Raw genomic sequence first — 20,408 nt, 5'->3', positions numbered from 1 at the left:
CTCTGGACAATACATTTGCTCCTATGTTCAGTATGCCCGGGACATGATTCGGGCGTAGGGACAGTACTGTAGGTGTGCTCTGCTCCACAGAATAATCCTGACGGATAGTCTAAGCGCAGGGAGTGAGTGCCATCCAGGCGCATAATGTACTCCACTACAGTCGTATTGTCCTTTCTGATCAAAACGTGCTAATTCTGAAGGGAGGGTAAAAAATGTTTCAGTGAAAGAAGCACCATCAGCAATTCGAGGTCATTTATGTGAGCAATGCGGATTAGTGGGGTCCATACTCTGTTTATTAAATTTCCCTTGTGAACTGCGCCCAAGTCTGTGTGACGCATCTGTCGTCACCACTTTCCTCGTTTCTACTACCCCTAGGGGAGTGCCCAGTGTTGCCAATTTAGCGACTTTGTTGCTATATTTAGCGAGAATTCAGACCCCTCTAGCGACACATTTTCAAAAAAGTGACTAGCAACAAATCTAGCAACTTTTTCTGGTGTTATTGGAGACTTTGAGACTCTGACGTGAAAGCACGTATCGCTCTTACTCTTCTCAACGAGCCCGGATAAAAGGAGGGTTGGAATTGTGAGATTTAAAAAAAGTTAATTTGTAGTTCTAAACATATTTAGGATGTTTTTTACTCACTTTTTGTCTCTCCTCCTCGTTATTCCTCTCTCCTCTCTCCTACAGCGTCCATCACAATTACAGGCCAATTATGCAAATTATGTGATGACGTCATTTAGCGACTTCTAGCGACCTTTAGAACAGCCAATAGCTACCTTCCTTACTGAGGAGTTGGCAACACTGGGAGTGCCAGAAATGAAGATCGAGGGGCTCTTCCAGTGACTGGTAGCCGAGAGACATGCGGATGTCACCTCTATCCGGCGATTGACAGACAACAGGCAAAACCCTCAGTAGGCCGAGTGGTACTACTGAGATGGTGGATGCCATCAAACCCAACACTCGGAGGCATGTCTCGAACATGTCTCGAACATGACCGAGCACCCCTGTGTAACAGGGAGAGGCACTGTAGGAACGAGGCGATGCAGTCTTCCGAGAGTGTTGCCCGAGGGAGAGTACCCAGCATTATGCCAAGGTATTCTATTCTCTGTGTTGGCAACAAACAGTTATTTTTCTGATTGATGTTGAACCCTAGCTCGGAGAGTTGGGTTAAGCTTAGCTTATACTTCCCAGTCGAAACAGTTCGCACATATGACAATTTTACGTTTTTGTTTGTTTTGGTGTTCGGCATCATTCGGCAGGGGTTTTTCCCGGCATGTTCGAGCACACAACCATTTCTCTTGAGGCAAGCCGAAGTTTGGTAGCCAAAGTCTACACCCCTTCGTTGGTGATTGGTCAACAGTAGGGATTCTTCAATGAAGTGTTTGTCATTCAACGACAGACGACTAGTTGCCATGCACATTTTGTCACTTGCAAACATCTTAAAGCCTCCTCTGCAAAAACTTCAAAATTAATAACATATTTCTTGACTTATCTTTGATTAATTCTAACTATTTTGAGGAAGTGTTACTACATGTTCTTTTACATGACGAGGGACAACCGTAATATTGCTGTTTTTTTTAAGCAAATGTCTATCTATTTAAGGGAGTATGCGAGGCACGAATCGAATCTACCTTTTCATTGTATTTTCAACCTGTGTATGTGGATGCCTGGATACAGCAGAGGCTTTTTTTATTGAGGGAAAAAAAAGAGTGAATGCATAAAAATGGGTCGCTGCACAAAGGGAAGGGTTTTAGGAGCACAGATGTGCCCCTCCCTCATAGTGGGGTGAACTGTTGGTTGCCCCTCTCTGCCGTGTACCCCTAGGCGCCCATTCCCTGCAGGGGATTCAAGTGAGCCGGACATCGACGCGGCTGCAGGGAAGGAACGTTTTCCCCACTGTCAGCCCATTAGGGGATCCGAACTGTGGGGTCGAAGACCGCTGTGTTGGTGGGGGCTTCTCGCAGAAAGCTTCCCTCTCTCTAGCACGAAGCCTTGGCTTCTGGAGGGGTTGGCCGGGTAACCACGATTCCCAGATCTACAGTTCGCACTTCTGCCGAATGATGGCGACAGGTGGTCCAAACAGTCCTTTCAGCTCGACAGGAACGTTAAGGAAATGTACTTTCTCCTTGTCCGTTAGCCACAGGGCTCTCTCCTTTACCACTGCAAGGCTCATGGCACAACCACAGGCTTGAATGGCACCCCTGGAGGCTCGGAGGTGTCGTCTATGAAGACACAGATCTCTTCCCAAAGGTTTGGGTTAGGCTTGCCAATTGATAGGAGATTATGCATCTCCAGCATCAAAATCGGCCTGGTAATGTTCAACGCCCGTGAAGAATGTACAGCAGACACTTACAACATTTTCGTAGATAGATGCGGAGAAGCGGTTTGTCTTAACAGGGAGAGAAGTGTCCATCTTTGACAAGGTACTGGGGTTGAAGTGGTTGGTCAATGACCGCTCAACCACCGGTGGATTGTCCTTGACATTCATTTTGGCAAAAAGTCTGGTTTGGACATTGCTAGTCAAAGGTTTTCAAAATTGCATTTGGCTTCAGCCATGCAGGCGGAGAGGAGTTGTTTTCCTGGGACGGTCCTAGAGGGAAGTTTACTCCTGTCTTACCAGTCCCTCTCTGATGCCACCCCCCATGGGTTCAGGCCACTCAATATGCTGCCTGTTTGCTGACATCAATGAGTGAATATCTCATCCGCCATCGATGCCCAGCTAAGCTAGCAGGTTCCATGGCTCCAAAAAACAGCTGAAAAAGTGAAACGTAACTAGCGTTCACCACTTGGGTTAGTAGCCTAGCTAGTTAAGACAGTGCTGTCCAGAAAAGTTAATCCTTTTACAATGTGAAAGTAGCTAGCGTTCCCCCACGAGGGTTAGTAACCTAGCTAGTTAAGACAGTGCTGTCCAGAAAAGCTAATCCTTTAACAATGTGAACGTAAGCTAGCGTTCGCCACTAGCCTAGCTAGGTAGCACAAAGTTAGCCAAAGGAAGCTAGTGCTACGTTGGTCTTGCAACGAACGAAAGCATGGCTCTCGACCAATAAGCAGTGACGCTAGGATGGTCGGTCCAGTCAACGCCGATGAAGGGTCGAACTAACAGAGAGCAAACTAGTAATTCTACCCTTCCAAGTAGAAAAGCTAGTCATAGGATAGCTAGCCTTGCAGCGAGCTAGCCAGGTTACCTAGCCATGGCAGCTAAGCTAGCCAAGTCTCCACAGTTAGTCGTGTAATGCTAGTTACAAAAGGAGACAAAGGAAGAAAGGCACTGAAGCAAATTCTTACTCGAAAATGTCACCCAACACAAAAGACGTGAGCTAATAAGGTTACGGCACCAAGTGCAGGGTTAACGGCACATGAACAGTTAAACAGGAAAAAGTATCAAGTCGTGCTCAGGAGAGCCAAGTAGAACTCTTCTGTGAGGAAGAGAGGTGAGAATGAGAAGGGGGAAGGTGAGTGGCTCTTTGGTATGAGGGCTTCCTCATTCGCCACTTGACCGGTCTGATTAGTCCTTCAATCTACTTATGTCGAAACAACAAATAATTGAAAGAGAACCAGTGTGCGTCTTTGACATTTAAGTCACATTTATCATGTAGAAGAGGATAAGAATATAACTCCCTCACCATTGTTGTTCATAGGCCAAAGAGCTACAGTATATTTTCCTCTCATCCAACAAATGTAAACAGAGTTTGCATGGAGTTTAACTAGAATTTTCAAAACAACATTGGCATCGAGTAGAACAGGTGCTTAAGTCAGATGACATGAAAATAGAGATCTTTGGCCACGCACACCAGTTGTGGGTTTGGTGTCGAAATGAGAATGCATGAGCAGAAATTAATCCCATACCTACTTTAAAATATAGTGGTGAAATGTATTGAACCTGTATTTTATCAGGGAGTCATACTGAGACCAAGGCTTCTTCTACAGATGAGCCCTGAATTACAGAAATGACAGAAAACAAACATCAATATAAATACAAAATGCAAGAAGGAAACCAGGTCATAAAAAATAAACACATTCATCGGTAAAAATGTCCTCAATCAGCTTCCTGACTTGCCCTAGAGGCACCACAACATCACATTTAAGAACATTTTGAAGATTGTTCCAGAAATAAGGTGTAAGAAGCTGATTTACCTAACTCAGTCGAGAGCAAAGGATTTTCCAGAGCCATCCTCAAGACTGAGTGTTGTAACTCGTATGTCTAAAGTTTAGTAATGATGTTAGGTACAGTGGGGCTTTTTGTAAAAAGCTGTATAAATGAAAACATAGCAATGCATCAACCTACATGTTTGGGCCATTATGCTTCCACTGGTCCTAGGGCCCTTGTTAAGGTCAACAGCATAGTGAACTTTACCCAGTACCGGGACATTTTAGCCAAAAAGCTGCTTGCCTCTGCCAGGAGGCTGAAACTCGTCCTTCATGATAATAACCCCAAGCACACATCAAAATCCACAAAGAAATTGTTCAATTGGCCACAAATCAACATTTTGAAATGGCCGTCTCAGTCTCGGGACTTGAAACCTTTTGAAAACATGTGGTTTGAATAAAGAGGGCAGTCCGTAAGTGCAGACAAATTATATATTTGACCTTTATTGAACTAGGCAAGTCAGTTAAGAGCAAATTCAATTTTCAACCTAGGAACAGTGGGTGAACTGCCTTGTTCAGGGGCAGAACAACAGATTTTTACCTTGCCAGCTCGGGGATTCGATCTTGCAACCAGGGGTTCGTTAGCTTTAGCTCTGGACGGACGGACGGACACGCACATACACACACAATCTTCCTAGTTCATACATGATAGCAATGAGAGAAAATTCATACTTTTTGACCTTGCCCAGATAGGTCTTCATTGACTTGGTGTCATGAGATGCCACCCTTATTTTAAACATTCCCCAATCACTGTTTGTAATGGTTAAGGATCTCCTCAGAACCACTATGACATCTAGTATATATACAAAACACAATCCCACAGAGCTCCTATACAAACACACTATATGTGTGTGTACGCGCATGTCTGGGCATTCTCTCATCTCTACCAGCATCACCACACAAACATAAATACATGGCTAGCAGTACCGGTGCATCAAGTCTGACACCAACAGGCTCCTAAACAGCTTCTATCCCCAAGCCTTAACCAACAGAATGAATTGACCCTTCTATTACATTTTCTTTTTCACTAACTCTACACACTCACACTCCATCACACACAACATGCACACACATTTATACCAACTCCACACACCTGACATTAAAACTTGAACTTTAAAACACTGAGTGATATCTAAGCTGGGAAAGAAGACTCAAGGTTTTTCAACATGCTCTTTGTAGTGTCAATCACTTCTCAGTGTGTTCTCATTCTCCTAGATCCATCTGCTGGCTCAGGCTCTGCTCTGCACACTCTTGGATTGCATCCTACCTGGCAGGTCGCTCCTAGGTGACATGGAGAGGATCTGTGTCTGCACCACATGTCTGCACCACATGCGCTCACTACCGGTGTCCCCCAGGGCTCAGTTCTAGGCCCTCTCCTCTAAACACCAAATCACTCGGCTCCATCGTATCCTCACAGTTGCACCTATCAACTACTTTTCTCCTTCCCACCCCTTCTGACAGGTGGCGACATGCATCTCTGAGTGCCTGGCAGACATCTCAGCTTGGAAGTCAGCCCACCACCTCAAGCTCAACAGGAAGGAGCTGCTCTTCCTCCGGCGGGGAAGGCCTGCCCGCTCCAAGAGCTCTCCATTACGGTTGACGCCATGGGGTCCCCCTCCCAGAGTTCAAAGAACCTTGGCGCGACCATGGACAACAATCTGTCATTCCCTGCTCTTCTCTGTCCTGGCACCCCAATGGTGGACCTAACGTCAGGAAAGCAGAGGGCCTGCCCATCTTCCGAAAACGTCTGAAACCCTACTTCTTCAAATTGTATTTGTTACTTGCGCCGAATACAACAGTGTAGACTTCACTGTGAAATGCTTACTTACGACCCCTTTCTCAACAGCGCAGAGTTTAAAAGAAACCTTTGCTAAATAAAAAAGGAAATAGTAACAACAAAATAACAATAACGAGTAGCTACTCAGACGTAACGCCATTCCCTAGCCGTTCCCTAGCCGTTCCCTAGCCTTGGGCTCTCCACTGGTACACCCTTAACTCATACACCAACCAGGGTACCCCAACTGGGGATTTTATTTGGCCTCCCAAGTTTGTTGTTGGACATAAGACTAAATACGCCAGCAAATCATCTCCAAGTGATTTTAATTCAGGAAATGTTTTACGAAGTAGTCCCACACATAATACTGTAAAATAGATACATGCAATCGTATACAAACGTAAGCAAGGTTTGAAATTATAACGTTTTAGTCAAATATTATATCCGTTCGGGCTTCTTGCGGTCAGTTTGCTGTCTACAAATTATTTGTAATAATGTTCCGCCCCCCCCCCCATCCATCCACTCAAAAAAAGTATAATTGGCCCAAGGCTGAATCTAGTTGATGATTCCGGTCATACACATACGCGGGCGCCCACACACCCACACAAGAAGCGCATGCACAATTTTAAAAAGGCAATGTTGTAAGACACTGGGTTTATGAGCCCCTATTCTGTGTGTGTGTGAAGGGCACAGATTTGGTGGTGGCTTTTAATTGGCCCTTTTGAGCTGTTGATGTTCTCTTAAGGAGAGTCTGCTAGAACTTGTCAACATTAATGGGCATCATTACCTCACCATCTCTCTCTGCCTGACAGCTTTCCTATATCTACTTAAGGATGCATGCCACTATGTGTAGTGTGTACCAATCTCAGGGGCACTCGGGGTAAGGGTTCCATGCTAGTACTCGAAGAACAAACTGGAGTGTGTGTGTGTGTCTACGTGCATATTAAACGCCACTCACCCACAACCATGTCTAACAAGAGTCCAACTTTAGCCACAGGACTAAACACTCATACTCCAACACAAAACATTGAATGAAATGACTCAGACACCCTCTTTCACCTACTAAAATGGAAGATTCCAGATCCCCGAGGGATCAAACCAAGCCAACAACCTGTTAAAATGGAAGATTCCAGATCCCCGAGGGATCAAACAAAGCCAACAACCTGCAGAGAACATTAAATCACACAGAGCAGTTTACAAAACACATCCGCTCTCTAGCGTCACATAAATCTGAAGATAAATATTGAACCCGTCATGCCATTCATTTGGTTTGGATTCAGACTGTTGCATTCCCCAGAAGAACATTTGGTGAACAATGATGGGAAGCTGTAAAGTGGAGTGTGTGTATGTGTAGCTGGCTGCAATGTGTGTTGTGGGTGTGTGTGTACACACGTGTGACTGTGTGTGTCACTAGGAGATGGAGTAAGGTCCCCTACTGCAGTGGTTCTCAAACCTCTCCTCAAGAACCCCCAGACATTTTACCATTTTTTTTGTAGCCCTGAACTAATTCACCTGATTTACCCAGTCAAGGGCTTGATGAATAGTCAACAAGTTGAATCAGGTGTGCCAGCTGTGGAACGGCTGGGAGTCCCCGAGGAGAGGTTTGAGAACCCCTTCAGGCAGCCTCGCTGAAAACTGAGAAATAGACAGGATATAAATAGGCACTAATGAGGATATTAAAGTTCAATCTATAGCCATCCCGCCCCTGGATACCACTACAGTGCCAGTCAGCTTCCCCTGTGCCATCTGCTGGGTTATGTGACATCTGTGTTCTCCAAGAACACACTTACTGTATTCCCAGTCCTGAACGTTCAACTGTCTATGGCAACGTTTCCCAAACTCGGTCCTGGGGACTCTAAGGGGTACACGTTTTGGTTTATGCCCTAGCACCACACAGCTGATTAAAATAATCAAAGCTTGATGACGAGTTCATTATTTGAATCAGCTGTGTAGTGCTAGGGCAAAAAACAAAATGTGTACCCCTTAGAGTCCCAAGGACTGAGATTGGGAAACACTGGTCTATGGGCCCTTGGCCATGAGCTTGTAGACATGAAAAAACATTGGCATCTGAAGATCCAATCACCTGACTAAAACGGACCAGTGAAAATATGACTACACATTCTAAATTTAGCTCACGCTGATGACCCTAATTTGATGTAAAACCCCCTCCAATACACACTGTATTTACCTCAATTCACCCACAGATTGTTAGAAATAACTTTATGACTTTGCAAAGACACCTTGTTATGACACTAAAACCCAAACTTTGATGGCAAACACTACATAAAGGGTATCCTTTTTCACACAGTTTCAAACATGCCAAATTGCACATGCCCAAAGGGGCTTTTGTGATTGGTTAAGAGAGGAGTCACCTGCACAGGTGAAATGGATTGGCAATCAAGACAATTGTAAACAATAAAAATATCAATCTTTATTTATTTGACATAGCATATCAAAGATAAACCATACTCTCATCATACTATAACAAATTACACAATAACTATACAACAGTAAACATTGTATTACCTTTCGTCATTGTTTATGTTACGTGAGCTACATTGCTGAATGAATAGTACTCTTGGTTTTGACCTCTGTCCATGAGTTTCTGGCGGAGTGAAGAATTGTGTTTGGCTGAAGGGCACATTTATGACTTTTTGGAATAAATGTTTAGTAGGGAAGATAAGGGTGTTAGTTATAAATTGACTACACCGGGAATGCAAAACTGTCAGGGAACTAAATATTATTACAAGTGGTGCATGTAGGCTACATATTCAACCTACCTGTAGTCCTATTCTGTATCATGTCCAAAAAGACAATGTAAATCTAGATTCATAGAATTCTCTATAAATACACGGGAGACAATGCATGATGGCAAGGAGATACAACCAAAGAGGATCTCTGTAGATTTTCCATCCTCTCTGAGAACAACGGGAGTGTGTAGGTCGACTGGTATGCTATATGAATATCAAACTCAATTATAAAGTGAATACATAACAAGCATAAATATCTATTTATAAATCAATTCTATATATTTCGCTTCTCTTTAAAACAGAAAGGACATTTATTTGGTTTAGAGAAAGGTCAGAGAGCATGGGGGATGTCTGTTCCCTGCATCCCCACCATCCAGACAACAATACAATAATATTATAACACAACAGTAAATGTAAAATGCACTGTATGAATGAACATGATACGTTTAACAAGATACGACATTGGCATATTGGTATAGACAGGATGGTTTGGCAAGAGGTCTTGCATTTATGAAAACACAATGGAAAAAGACTAAGGGATTTCAAAGCTGCTCCACACTGCATTGCTGCTTTTCGGGGCAGTGCAGATGTGTCCAAAAATGTACAAAGAAGCTAAACCCTACCTCCGAATATCTCCAATATCTAGACAACACTATACAGCACAATCCATACGTAGAACAGGTCATTTCAACCAGTAACACTTCTAGTTTAGCTAATTGATGTGCTATACTTCGATAGCTGGTCTGTACACATCTGTATGCTGTAATACTGTGGCATCCCATCTCCCTAGGGGACATCTTGTACTGTTTATCCAACAGCTCTGACCTACAACGACCTGCACTAGAACTTCCTAACAGAAACTCTGTTTAGCAGTTGATCATGAATGAATTATTATATACTTGATATTGGAATCCTCTTTGGAGTGTGTACAGTCCATGTCAGCCAGTTAGGATGGGTGTGTGTGTGTCACGTGGTGTGTTTGCATGTGCTGTGTCAGAGTTGCCAGCCATTAAAGATATATATATGGGTCTGTGTGTGTGTGTGTGTGTGTGTGTGTGTGTGTGTGTGTGTGTGTGTGTGTGTGTGCGTGTGTGTGTGCGCGTGTGTGTGTGTTTATTTGTTTGCAGATGGTCAGACATTTACATCTCATGGGTCAGGACTTGGTGCTGTGCTGCCGCCCCGTTGGCCTGCTGTGGGTTAACCAGTGTGTTGGAGGGCTGGCCATTGGGCTGGGCGTTGGTCTCGTTCAGCCTGCGGACGCGGTACACCTCGTAGTGGATGCTACTGGTGATGTCCTTGATGTTCTGCATGTGGGTCCTTACAGAGAGGAAACACAGATGAAGGTTTAGTGAGAGAATCATCAACATTACCCAGAGAAACATCAACATTACCCAGAGAAACATCAACATTACCCAGAGAAACATCAACATTACCCAGAGAAACATCAACATTACCCAGAGAAACATTACCCAGAGAAACATCAAGCGTCATCAAAAACACTGGTCAAACACAGTCAGTATCACCATCACTTAAAACACAGTTAATATTCACCTGATGAGAAGGTCTCGCAGGTAGGCAAACTCACAGTGTGCAATGTTCTCAACTGCAAAAAGAGAGTAAAGAAAATGAAATTACATTCTATGCGATAAACAGCAAGTGTTTTCTGTTTAGTTACTCAAATAATATTCAATACAATAGCCACGTGGCATATATTTTGTGTATCAGGGTGTGCATATCAAGTTAAATGCCATGTGCTATTCTACACTCTGCCACAAGATGGGAGTGTTGCGCCAAAGACAGGTCAAGGACACCCATTTATCTTGACATCTGCAGCAATTATCTTAAATAAAGATTACACCTTCCACTACAAGTAATTTAATCCATCTCAGCTCCCTCAGCAAGTCAGACAGTTCAACAAACTCTTCATGACAATTTGCTGGAGTCTAGAAAGGATCCAACACTTGATCGATTATGTCAAGTCCACAAAGTGAAAAAGGAGCGCTATTTATGTGAAATCGCAGCACAGGAAATTGAATTCCATTTCATCCCTCTTAGGGAGGGGCGGGGGAGAAGAGGGTGCTGCTGTGTGACCACCACAGTCTGTGGGTGGGTGTACTGATTAACGTGGTGGTGGGTCTCCCTTAATTTAAAACCAGGTTGGTTTTATATGTTTCTCTGGGTAACACTTTCCTCCACCCATTGCAAACAGGGGATTAACACAAGAACACACAGAGACAGACACGTTGGATATGCAGCTGTATAGGGACCAGCCCTTTAGATAAGTATGACTTATGGAATGAGGAGGGGGAGAAAGAACGGTTGATAATGAGAAAGAGAGAATGACATTGGGGCAGTGGTAGAGGAAAAAGAGAACGTTAGAGACGACAGAAAGAAAGAGGAGAGAGAGAGAAAAAGTGAGAACGAGTAAGACAACCAGCGAGAGAGAGAAAGAAAGAGGAGGAGAGAGAGAAGGAGAACGAGGAAAAAGAGGTCCTGGCTATGAGAACCCTGGGCCCACAGGCCTCCCTCCTCTTGTGGCCTAATTTACGATAGTAGTGCAGACAGGTCCAGCAGCTTTCCCTCCCTCCCTCCCTCCCTCCCTCCCTCCCTCCCTCCCTCCCTCCCTCCCTCCCTCCCTCCCTCCCTCCCTCCCTCCCTCCCTCCCTCCCTCCCTCCCTCCCTCCCTCCCTCCGCCTGAGCACACCGACTGCCTGGCTGGCTAGAGTCATTGTTCCCTCAGCCAGTGGACAACTACATTTCTCACTCTTATCACATCCGTGCAGTCCATGGGTGTTTTAAAAACACCTTGACAGTTACAGAACAGGACCTAAGTACTAGAACTCTAGAAAGCTATGTATGCTAAGCTCTGGTTGGTTGGTCCTTTGAACAGACCTAACAGCAAGAGGTCCAGATTAATATATCTGTTCTACAGCCGTCTGTCTACAAGTATGGAGTGATGAGAGGAGCATTCACCAAGAGCCAAGATGGGCCCTGGAGGGGCCAGGTGCAATCTGGGAAGAAGACAGTCGGCCCTCCAGTGAAAAGGAGCTGTGACATTCCTCTCGTTCCCCCCCCCCCCTAAAAAAATCTCTCTTTCGCTCTAGACCTCCTCCTTCTGTCTGTCCTCCACATCATCACCCCCCCCCCCCCCACTGTGTTATGGATGCAGATGGCTCAGTAAATCCTCCTTGGGTCTGTGACTTAGAAATGTCTTTAGTCACAGACCAGAGAAACGTGGATATGAGAAACACTCGCTCACAGTCACAAAAGACTCAATCAGTTGGCTGGGATTTAAACATGTACTGGCAGCAGTAACATGCATGGTTGATCCACTGTACTGTGCAGCCAGGAAAATCTGCTTCAACCCATTTTACATGACTAGTATGACAGGGATAGTAATGGTTGTGGGTGTTGAATTACCTTCTATGGTTCCCCACTTTGTTTTTCTGCCCAGAAGCCTCTTTCCATTGACCTGGTACTCCTGGTCACTCCCCACCACAGCAAATGGAATCATCTCCTGAACACACACACACACAGTTTAAGACCAACAATAGCTTTGTAATGAATCCATGCGTCAGTGTGTGTGTGTGTGTGTGTGTGTGTGTGTGTGTGTGTGTGTGATTCTGCATGCCTATACACACACTGTAAACCCACCCTGATCTTATCATTGATCATCCTGTCATCAGCATCCTCGTCAAACTCTTTCTGAGGGTAGACGTCGATCCCGTTGGCTCGCAGTCCTTCCCTGATCTGCACAAACATAAAACACGTCACAATCTGACACCAGGTTGCAGTGTTACATCAATGTACTGTAGAACAGCAGTCAGGGCAAAACAATGGCCGTTTCCACCTCATGTCATCTACCAAGTCATCTAGTCCTAGAGGTGGAGGAGTGTGTGTCCTGCCCAGTACAACATCACACACCAAAGTCTTTCACTCACCACCAGGGGAAAGACCGGTGAAGGGAGGCTGAGACTTGTATCACATCAGAATCCATCAAAAGTAAGTAAGCCTACTCATTCTTATAACTTAACTTTCACTGCCTAACGGCCAACAATATAAACAAATGATTCATGCAGATAGCCAGATTGTTAGACCAGTATGAGGTGACCGTGACTGAAAATATAACAGAATAGGAAATGACTGACTACAATTCTAGTGTAGCTCACTCCGAGTCCACCGTAAACAATGCTAAGGCTGGTGTTGACGTTAAATGCTCATTTAATGTTCCCTGACATTGAGAGTTAATGTGGAGGTTAACCACTATTACACAAATACACAGCCAGACACTCAGGTTTACAAAATGGCCGCCTTTCTTCTATGTCTTTATAATGACTGGAACACAGACAGAGTGAGAATGACAGGCTTCTTCTGCCAGCAGTGATGGCCTTTAAATGAATGACCGTTCCGCTCACAATTACTACTTTGACAGTTTCCACTTGGTCGATGACGAACAGGTTTTCTAAATTTCTCAGTTTATACTTCTTGGAAAGCTTAAACTTGTAACTTTCTCAGCCTTAGGCCTATAGTATAAGCCTACAACAGTCGAGGGAACGTGACCAGAGCACACACACGAACGCCCGCAACGAAATGTGGACACAGAGGGTAAAACAATAAAAAGCTCTCGTGTTCCTTTTGTATGCATGTCAACTGCTGCAGGGAGCAGAGAACAAGAAAGAAACGTTAAAAAAAACATTAAGATCACAATCCCAGGGTCGTACATTGCCCAGCCCATGCAGCCAACCAAAACAAGCTGGTTACAAGCCTCAGAGCTTCCATCTCGCCCGCCCTTGTTCGCATTGGCCGTTGTCGGGGAAAACGGTAGCCAAGTTGCCCAGCGTGTTTCCTCCTCCAGTATTAATAAAGATCTGTCGCAGGACGCCAGAGAGGGGGAGACTAGCGTCCCTTGAGTGTGTGTGTGTGTGTGTGTGTGTGTGTGTGTGTGTGTGTGTGCACACACAGGCATGTTCTTTTCTTCTCCCAGGCTGATCACTGGCCAACAAACACACACTGGAACAGAGGGGGGTGCAGAGGCCTTTTTAAACTAAGCCAAGCAGGCCGTATAGGCCTGTGTATCCTGGTATAGTGCAACTTTCAAGAGACCGCAGGAAGAGAAAGCAGCAACAGAGAATTCCATCGAATTTTAAATCAGTAGAGATGGCCTCTATACCATAGACATGAGTCATCGACAGAAAGGGCTGTGCTTTCTTTCATGGAGGAGTGGCTACTGACGGACTACCACTAGACAGCCTCTGTCGAGCAGCTACCGGACAGCCTCTACAGAGTGTTGCATAAACCTTACTCTAAACTCTGGGGGGGGGGGGGGGACTCCTCATCTGAGGTCCTGTGTGGTTTCGCCATCTCCTGTACCCAGTAGCTTATTGCTAATAAGAGACTAACCTGCTACAGTACACTGGCATCTGTGCAGACGTCAGCTGCCTCGGAGGTTTACAGAAAGCTGGAATACTGGAAATAAATCCCTTCTTAAAATGCTCCTTTTTGGCTAAAAACATCCGTTAAGTGTTCCAGGGTTTCATACCACCACTCCTCAGACTGGGCAGAGTACAGTAGTTTATCCAGATGGCTGCTGTTTGTAATGCCTACATCGCTTCATACCGGCCTGTGTGTGATCTTACCCTCTCGTTACCCTGTGTGTGTGCACGCGGGTGGCGTGTGTGTGATCTTACCCTCTCGTTACCCTGCTGTAAAGGCCTAATGTCAGCCATGTCAGGTTGATGTAGTGCAAAAGGGACTAGTTTAAAAGCAAATCAACAGATCAATGTCATAGGCTTTTTGTGTACACACACGTGCATGTATACACATTACGCACACACCTTACCGTCTGTTTGAAGAAGTCCCTCTCCTCCAGGGTGAGTGTGTCTGCCTTGGCGATGACAGGGACTATGTTGACCACTTTACTCAGACGACTCATGAACTCCACATCCAGGGGCCTCAGACTGGAGAGAGACAACATGGAGGAAGAGAGAGAGGGGGAAGGAGGAGAGGAAAGATGTTCATAAGATTACTCTTAAGGTTAAGGAGATATTTTCTGATCAAAACTAATTTTTTTGGTCACATGTGCCAAATACAAGTGTAGACCTTACAGTGAAATGCTTACTTATAAGCCCTTAACCAACAATGCTTTAGGTTAAGTAAAAAATAAAAATAAAACTTATTTAGAAATTAAAAGTAACAGACAATTAAACATCAGCAGAAAATATCAATAGTGAGGCTATATACAGTTGAAGTCGGAAGTGTACATTCGAGTTTTAATGACTCCAACCTAAGTGTTTTTCAACCACTCCACTAATTTCTTGTTAACAAACTATAGTTTCGGCAAGTCGGTTAGGACATCTACTTTGTGCATGACACAAGTCATTTTTCCAACAATTGTTTACACACAGATTATTTCACTGTATCACAAATCCAGTGGGTCAGAAGTTTACATGCACAGTCAACATAGTGTCTTTAACCAGCTTGAAAATTCCAGAAAATGATGTCATGGCTTTAGAAGCTTCTGATAGGCTAATTGACATAATTTGAGTCAATTGGAGGTGTACCTGTGGATGATTAAGGTCTACCTTCAAACTCAGTGCCTCTTTGTTTGACATCATGGGAAAATCAAAAGAAATCAGCCAAGACCTCCGAAAGAAAATTGTAGACCTCCACAAGTCTGGTTCATCCTTGGGAGCAATTTCCAAACGCCTGAAGGTACCACGTTCATCTGTATAAACAATAGTACGCAAGTATAAACACCATGGGACCACGCAGCCGTCATACCGCTCAGGAAGGAGACGCGTTCTGTCTCCTAGAGATGAACGTACTTTGGTGCGAAAAGTGCAAATCAATCCCAGAACAACAGCAAAGGACCTTGTGAAGATGCTAGAGGAAACAGGTACAAAAGTATCTATACCCACAGTAAAACGAGTCCTATATCGACATAACCTGAAAGGCCGCTCGGCAAGGAAGAAGCCACTGCTCCAAAACCGCCATAAAAAAAGCCAGACTACGGTTTGCAACTGCACATGGGGACAAAGATCGTACTATCTGGAGAAATGTCCTCTGGTCTGATGAAACAAAAATAGAACTGTTTGGCCATAATGACCATTGTTATGTTATGAGGAAAAAGGGCAAGCCTTGCAAGCTGAAGAACACCATCCCAACCGTGAAGCACGGGGATGGCAGCATCATGTTGAGGGGGTGCTTTGCTGCAGGATGGACTGGTGCACTTCACAAAATAGATGGCATCATGAGTGAGGAAAATGATGCGGATATATTGAAGCAACATCTCAAGATATCAGTCAGGAAGTTAAAGCTTGGTCGCAAATGAGTCTTCCAAATGGACAATGACCCCAAGCATACTTCCAAAGTTGTGGAAAAATGGTTTAAGGACAACAAAGTCATGGTATTGGAGTGGCCATCACAAAGCCCTGACCTCAATACTATAGAACATTTGTGGGAAGTACTGAAAAAGTGTGTGCAAGCAAGGAGGCCTACAAACCTGACTCAGTTACACCAGCTGTGTTAGGAGGAATGGGCCAAAATTCACCCAACTTATTGTGGGAAGCTTGTGGAAGGCTACCCAAAATGTTTCCCCCAACAAAAGGCAATGCTACCAAATACTAATTGAGTATGTAAACTTCTGACCCACAGGGAATGTGAATAAATAAATAAAAGCTGAAATAAATAATTATTTCTACCATTATTCTGACATTTCACATTCTTAAAATAAAGTGGTGATCCTAACTGACCTAAGACAGGGAATTTTTACTAGGATTAAATGTCAAGAATTGTAAAAAACTGAGTTTAAATGTATTTGGCTAAGGTGTACGCAAACTTCCGACTTCAACTGTACACGGGGTACCAGTACAGAGTCAATGTGCGGGGGCACCGGTTAGTCGAGGTAAAATGTATATGTTGGTAGAGTTAAAGTGACCATGCATAGATGATGAACAGAGAGTAGCAGAGTAGTAGAAGTGTAAAAGAGGGGTCTGGGTAGCCCTTTGAATAGCTGTTGAAGAGTCTTATGGCTTGGGGGTAGAAGCTGTTAAGAAACCTTTTGGACCTAGACTTGGCGTTCCTCCTACCGCTTGCCGTGGGGTAGCAGACAGAACAGTCTATGACTAGGGTGGCTAGCGTCTTTTCGACAATTTTTAGGGCCTTCTTCTGACACCGCCTGGTATAGAGGTCCAGGATGGCGGGAAGTCCGAGGCCGAGCGGTTGCCATACCAGGCAGCGATGCAACCAGTCAGGATGCTCTCGATGGTGCAGCTGTAGAACCTTGAGGATCTGAGGACCCATGCCAAATATTTTCAGTCTCCTGAGGGGGACTAGGCTTTGTCGTGCTCTCTTCACGACTATCTTGGTGTGTTTGGACCATGATAGTTTGTTGGTGATGTGGACACCAAGGAACATGAAGCTCTCAACCTGCTCCACTGCAGCCCCGTCGATGAGAATGGGGGCGTACTCGGTCCTCCTTTTCCTGTAGTACACAATCATCTCCTTTGTCTTGATCACATTGAGGGATAGGTTGTTGTCCTAGCACCACAAGGCCAGGTCTCTGACCTCCTCCCTATAGGCTTTTTCATCGTTGTTGGTGATCAGGCCCACCACTGTTGTGTCATTGGCAAACTTGATGATGGTGTTGGAGTCGTGCCTTGCCATGCATTCATAATTGAACAGGAGTACAGGAGGGGACTGAGCACGCACCAATGAGGGGCACCCGTGTTGAGGATCAGCATGGTGTATGTGTTGTTACCTACTCTTACCACCTGGGGGCGGCCTGTCAGGAAGTCCAGGATCCAGTTGCAGATGGAGGTGTTTAGGGGTCCTTAGCTTATTGATGAGCTTTGAGGGAACTATGGTGTTGAACGCTGAGCTGTAGTCAATGAATAGTATTCTCACATAGGTGTTCCTTTTGTCCAAGTGAGAAAGAGCAGTGTGGTGTGCAATAGAGATTGCATCATCTGTGGATCTGTTGGGGCGGTATCGAAATTGGGATGGGTCTAGGGTTTCTGGGATAATGGTGTTGATGTGAGCCATGACCAGCCTTTCAAAGCACTTCATGGCTACAGACGTGAGTGCTACAGGTCGGTAGTCATTTAGGCAGGTTGCCTTTGTGTTCTTGGGCACAGGGACTATGGTGGTCTGCTTGAAACATGTTGCTATTACAGACTCTGTCAGGAACAAGTTGAAAATGTCAGTGAAGACAAGTTGGTCATCGCATGCTCGGAGTACATGTCCTGGTAATCCATCTGGCCCTGCGGCCTTGTGAATGTTCACCTGTTTAAAGGTCTTACATCGGCTTCGGAGAGCGTGGTCACACAGTCGTCTGGAACACTGATGCTCTCATGCATTCTTCAGTGTTACTTCCCGCGAAGCGAATATAGAAGTAATTTAGCTCGTCTGGTAGGCTCGTGTCACTGGGCAGCTCGCGGCTGCGCTTCCCTTTGTAGTCTGTAATAGTTTGCAAGCCCTGCCACATCCGACGAGCGTCAGAGCCGGTGTACTACGATTCAACCCTAGTCCTGTGTTGATGTTTTGCCTGTTTGATAGTTCTTTGGAGGGCATAGCGGGATTTCTTATAAGCTTCCGGATTAGAGTCCCACTCCTTGAAAGCGACAACTCTACCATTTAGCTCAGTATGGATGTTGCCCTGTAATCCATGGCTTCTGGTTGGGGTATGGACGTAGTCACTGTGGGAACAACGTCATCAATGCACTTATTGATGAAGCCAGTGACTGATGTGATGCGCTCAGAAGGATCCCGGAACATATTCCAGTCTGTGCTAGTAAAACAGTCCTGTAGCTTAACTTGGTAGGTTATATTGTAATGCAGCACTGTGGTATAATTGAAAGCATGTCCAAAACGTTTATTCAAACATCTTTTCAGTCATGGATGAAATGAGACAGATATACCACTAGGGGGCAATGATGGCCCATTGTCAAAGTGACAAAGTGATTGTGCAGCAGTGTACCAGTATAATCCTAATTCTCAAATGTAAAAGATGAATCACAACCTCTTTCCAAGGTTAAAAACAAAATGGTTAAGAACTGAAACCGATATAAGCCTGGAAACAGATAATGGTCCTCTCAAGATTCGTCATGGATGGCAGTTTTAGAGGGTAAAATGTGGGGATAATGCAATTGAATACATATCTATATTGAACATCATGTGATGAGAGATATTGTCCTCAACTGACCACTCACAAAGCTTGTACATCCTACTCCCAAGTTGTCAAGTCAGAGCTTCTCTACTATCTCCTATAAACCTTCTCTTCCCCATCTCATCTCTTTCTATCCTGTATAAACTCTCCTATCTGCTCTCTATCCGAGGAGAATGAATGAGAATGTTCAGGCTATAGCTAGCCTGGCAGGGCCTCTGGTTGTTCCGTACGTCTAGAGTCTGAAATACACATTTTCACATTCCTTTATTCAACATTTGAAATATGAATATCTAAAAACAGCCCTTTTTGATGTTGCTCATTCTGAATTTCTGCTCATTGTATGAGCAGCACCATAGCTGGCCTGGCAGTGCCTCCTCCTCCTTTCTATATGCTCCCTCTCTTTCCCCCCCCCTCAATCTCTTTTCAGTCTCTCTCTTTCTTATGGTATCACCACTCTCTGCTTGGCTGGCAGTAATGCCCCTGGTTGTATCCCTCTCCAGCTCCTCCTTATGGTCTCCTCTCCCCTGCAATTATCCCAGCCATGATGGGTCACCCTGGTTCAAAGACCTGGAGCAGCTGGACTATAGAGGGGCCCCCTCAGGAGAGGGGAGAGACATGCACACGGAACACTGAACGGGGCGGGAACAGAGAACACTACGCGTGTCAATACACGTCATGCTACAATGCCAAGGGTGTCCGAGAGAGACCCACGTGACATGTAAGAGAGAGCGAGCGAGGAGCGACAGAGAAGGAGAGAGCGACAGACAGAGAGACAGACAGCGAGAACACCACTTCATGGAAAGAGGGAGAGTGTGAGAGAGATCCCCTGCTGCAGCTCTCCTTGGCTACGCCTATAATTTGATCTCCTGTCCCCTTAGGAATCGTGACCTCAGCTTTGTGGACTAAGTCAGACACACACGTGTTTCATGTGCATCAGTGGTATGTAGGCCTACTGTACACAGGTCAGTAAATACATATGGTAGATGTTTGACTATAAAGATGTTCACACGCATCTGAACAAATAGATGAGACCGAGGTTCAAATTGACGCACTGCACATGTGAACCACATATCTGTCTACACACACGCACATACCACAGATAGACATGCACATCTGCACACACAATTAAGCTATAATCCAGTTCTTCACTTAAAACTGGAAATTATCAACAAAAAGGTCAACACACAAAATGCACTCCTACACACTATGTATTGCACTGTACATATTTATGCACACAGAGAGAGACGCCATATGCTCAACTTCTCCACTTCAAAAAGGGAAATAGTCAACTTGGTAGCTGTGTCTGCAGAGGGAGGGCTGAGCTGTCTCTGCTAACCCTCCGAAAGCTGTTCTGTGGTCAAAATGGAAGCAACCATGTAGAGGAAGGGGGGTGACCGCACTGGAGACTGCTCTCTTCCCTCTTTCTCAGATGTCTTTAAAACCACCTCGCGGGTCAAGAGAGTCCAAGTGCAGCATTGCCTGGCGTAACCGTGGGATACCCTGGTAGTTCTCAAAGAAAGCATCCTTCATGAGGTAACAAGAGGACAGCCTTGAGGGAAAGAGTGTGGTCAAC

General features: G+C 44.9%; 1 protein-coding gene across 7 annotated transcripts in view; it reads right to left on the bottom strand.

Annotated features, from left to right (window-relative positions):
- Positions 1-8,338: 8,338 nt before the first annotated feature.
- Positions 8,339-20,408, bottom strand: part of LOC129836535 (septin-9-like) — an 83,149-nt gene continuing 71,079 nt past the window's right edge. For all 7 annotated transcript variants that reach the window (XM_055902862.1, XM_055902895.1, XM_055902873.1 and 4 more), the window contains 5 exons: positions 14,510-14,627; positions 12,325-12,420; positions 12,091-12,187; positions 10,222-10,273; positions 8,339-9,987 (listed from right to left, as the gene is read on the bottom strand). In XM_055902862.1, coding sequence (XP_055758837.1) covers positions 9,810-9,987; positions 10,222-10,273; positions 12,091-12,187; positions 12,325-12,420; positions 14,510-14,627 — 541 coding nt within the window. In that variant the 3' untranslated portion in view covers positions 8,339-9,809. The remainder of the gene's footprint in view (positions 9,988-10,221; positions 10,274-12,090; positions 12,188-12,324; positions 12,421-14,509; positions 14,628-20,408) is intronic.

The sequence above is a fragment of the Salvelinus fontinalis genome, chromosome 3 (genome assembly GCF_029448725.1).
Source record: "Salvelinus fontinalis isolate EN_2023a chromosome 3, ASM2944872v1, whole genome shotgun sequence".
Lineage (NCBI taxonomy): Eukaryota > Metazoa > Chordata > Actinopteri > Salmoniformes > Salmonidae > Salvelinus > Salvelinus fontinalis.
Note: the sequence above shows the minus strand (reverse complement) of the source record. Positions and strands in the feature narration are given on the sequence as shown.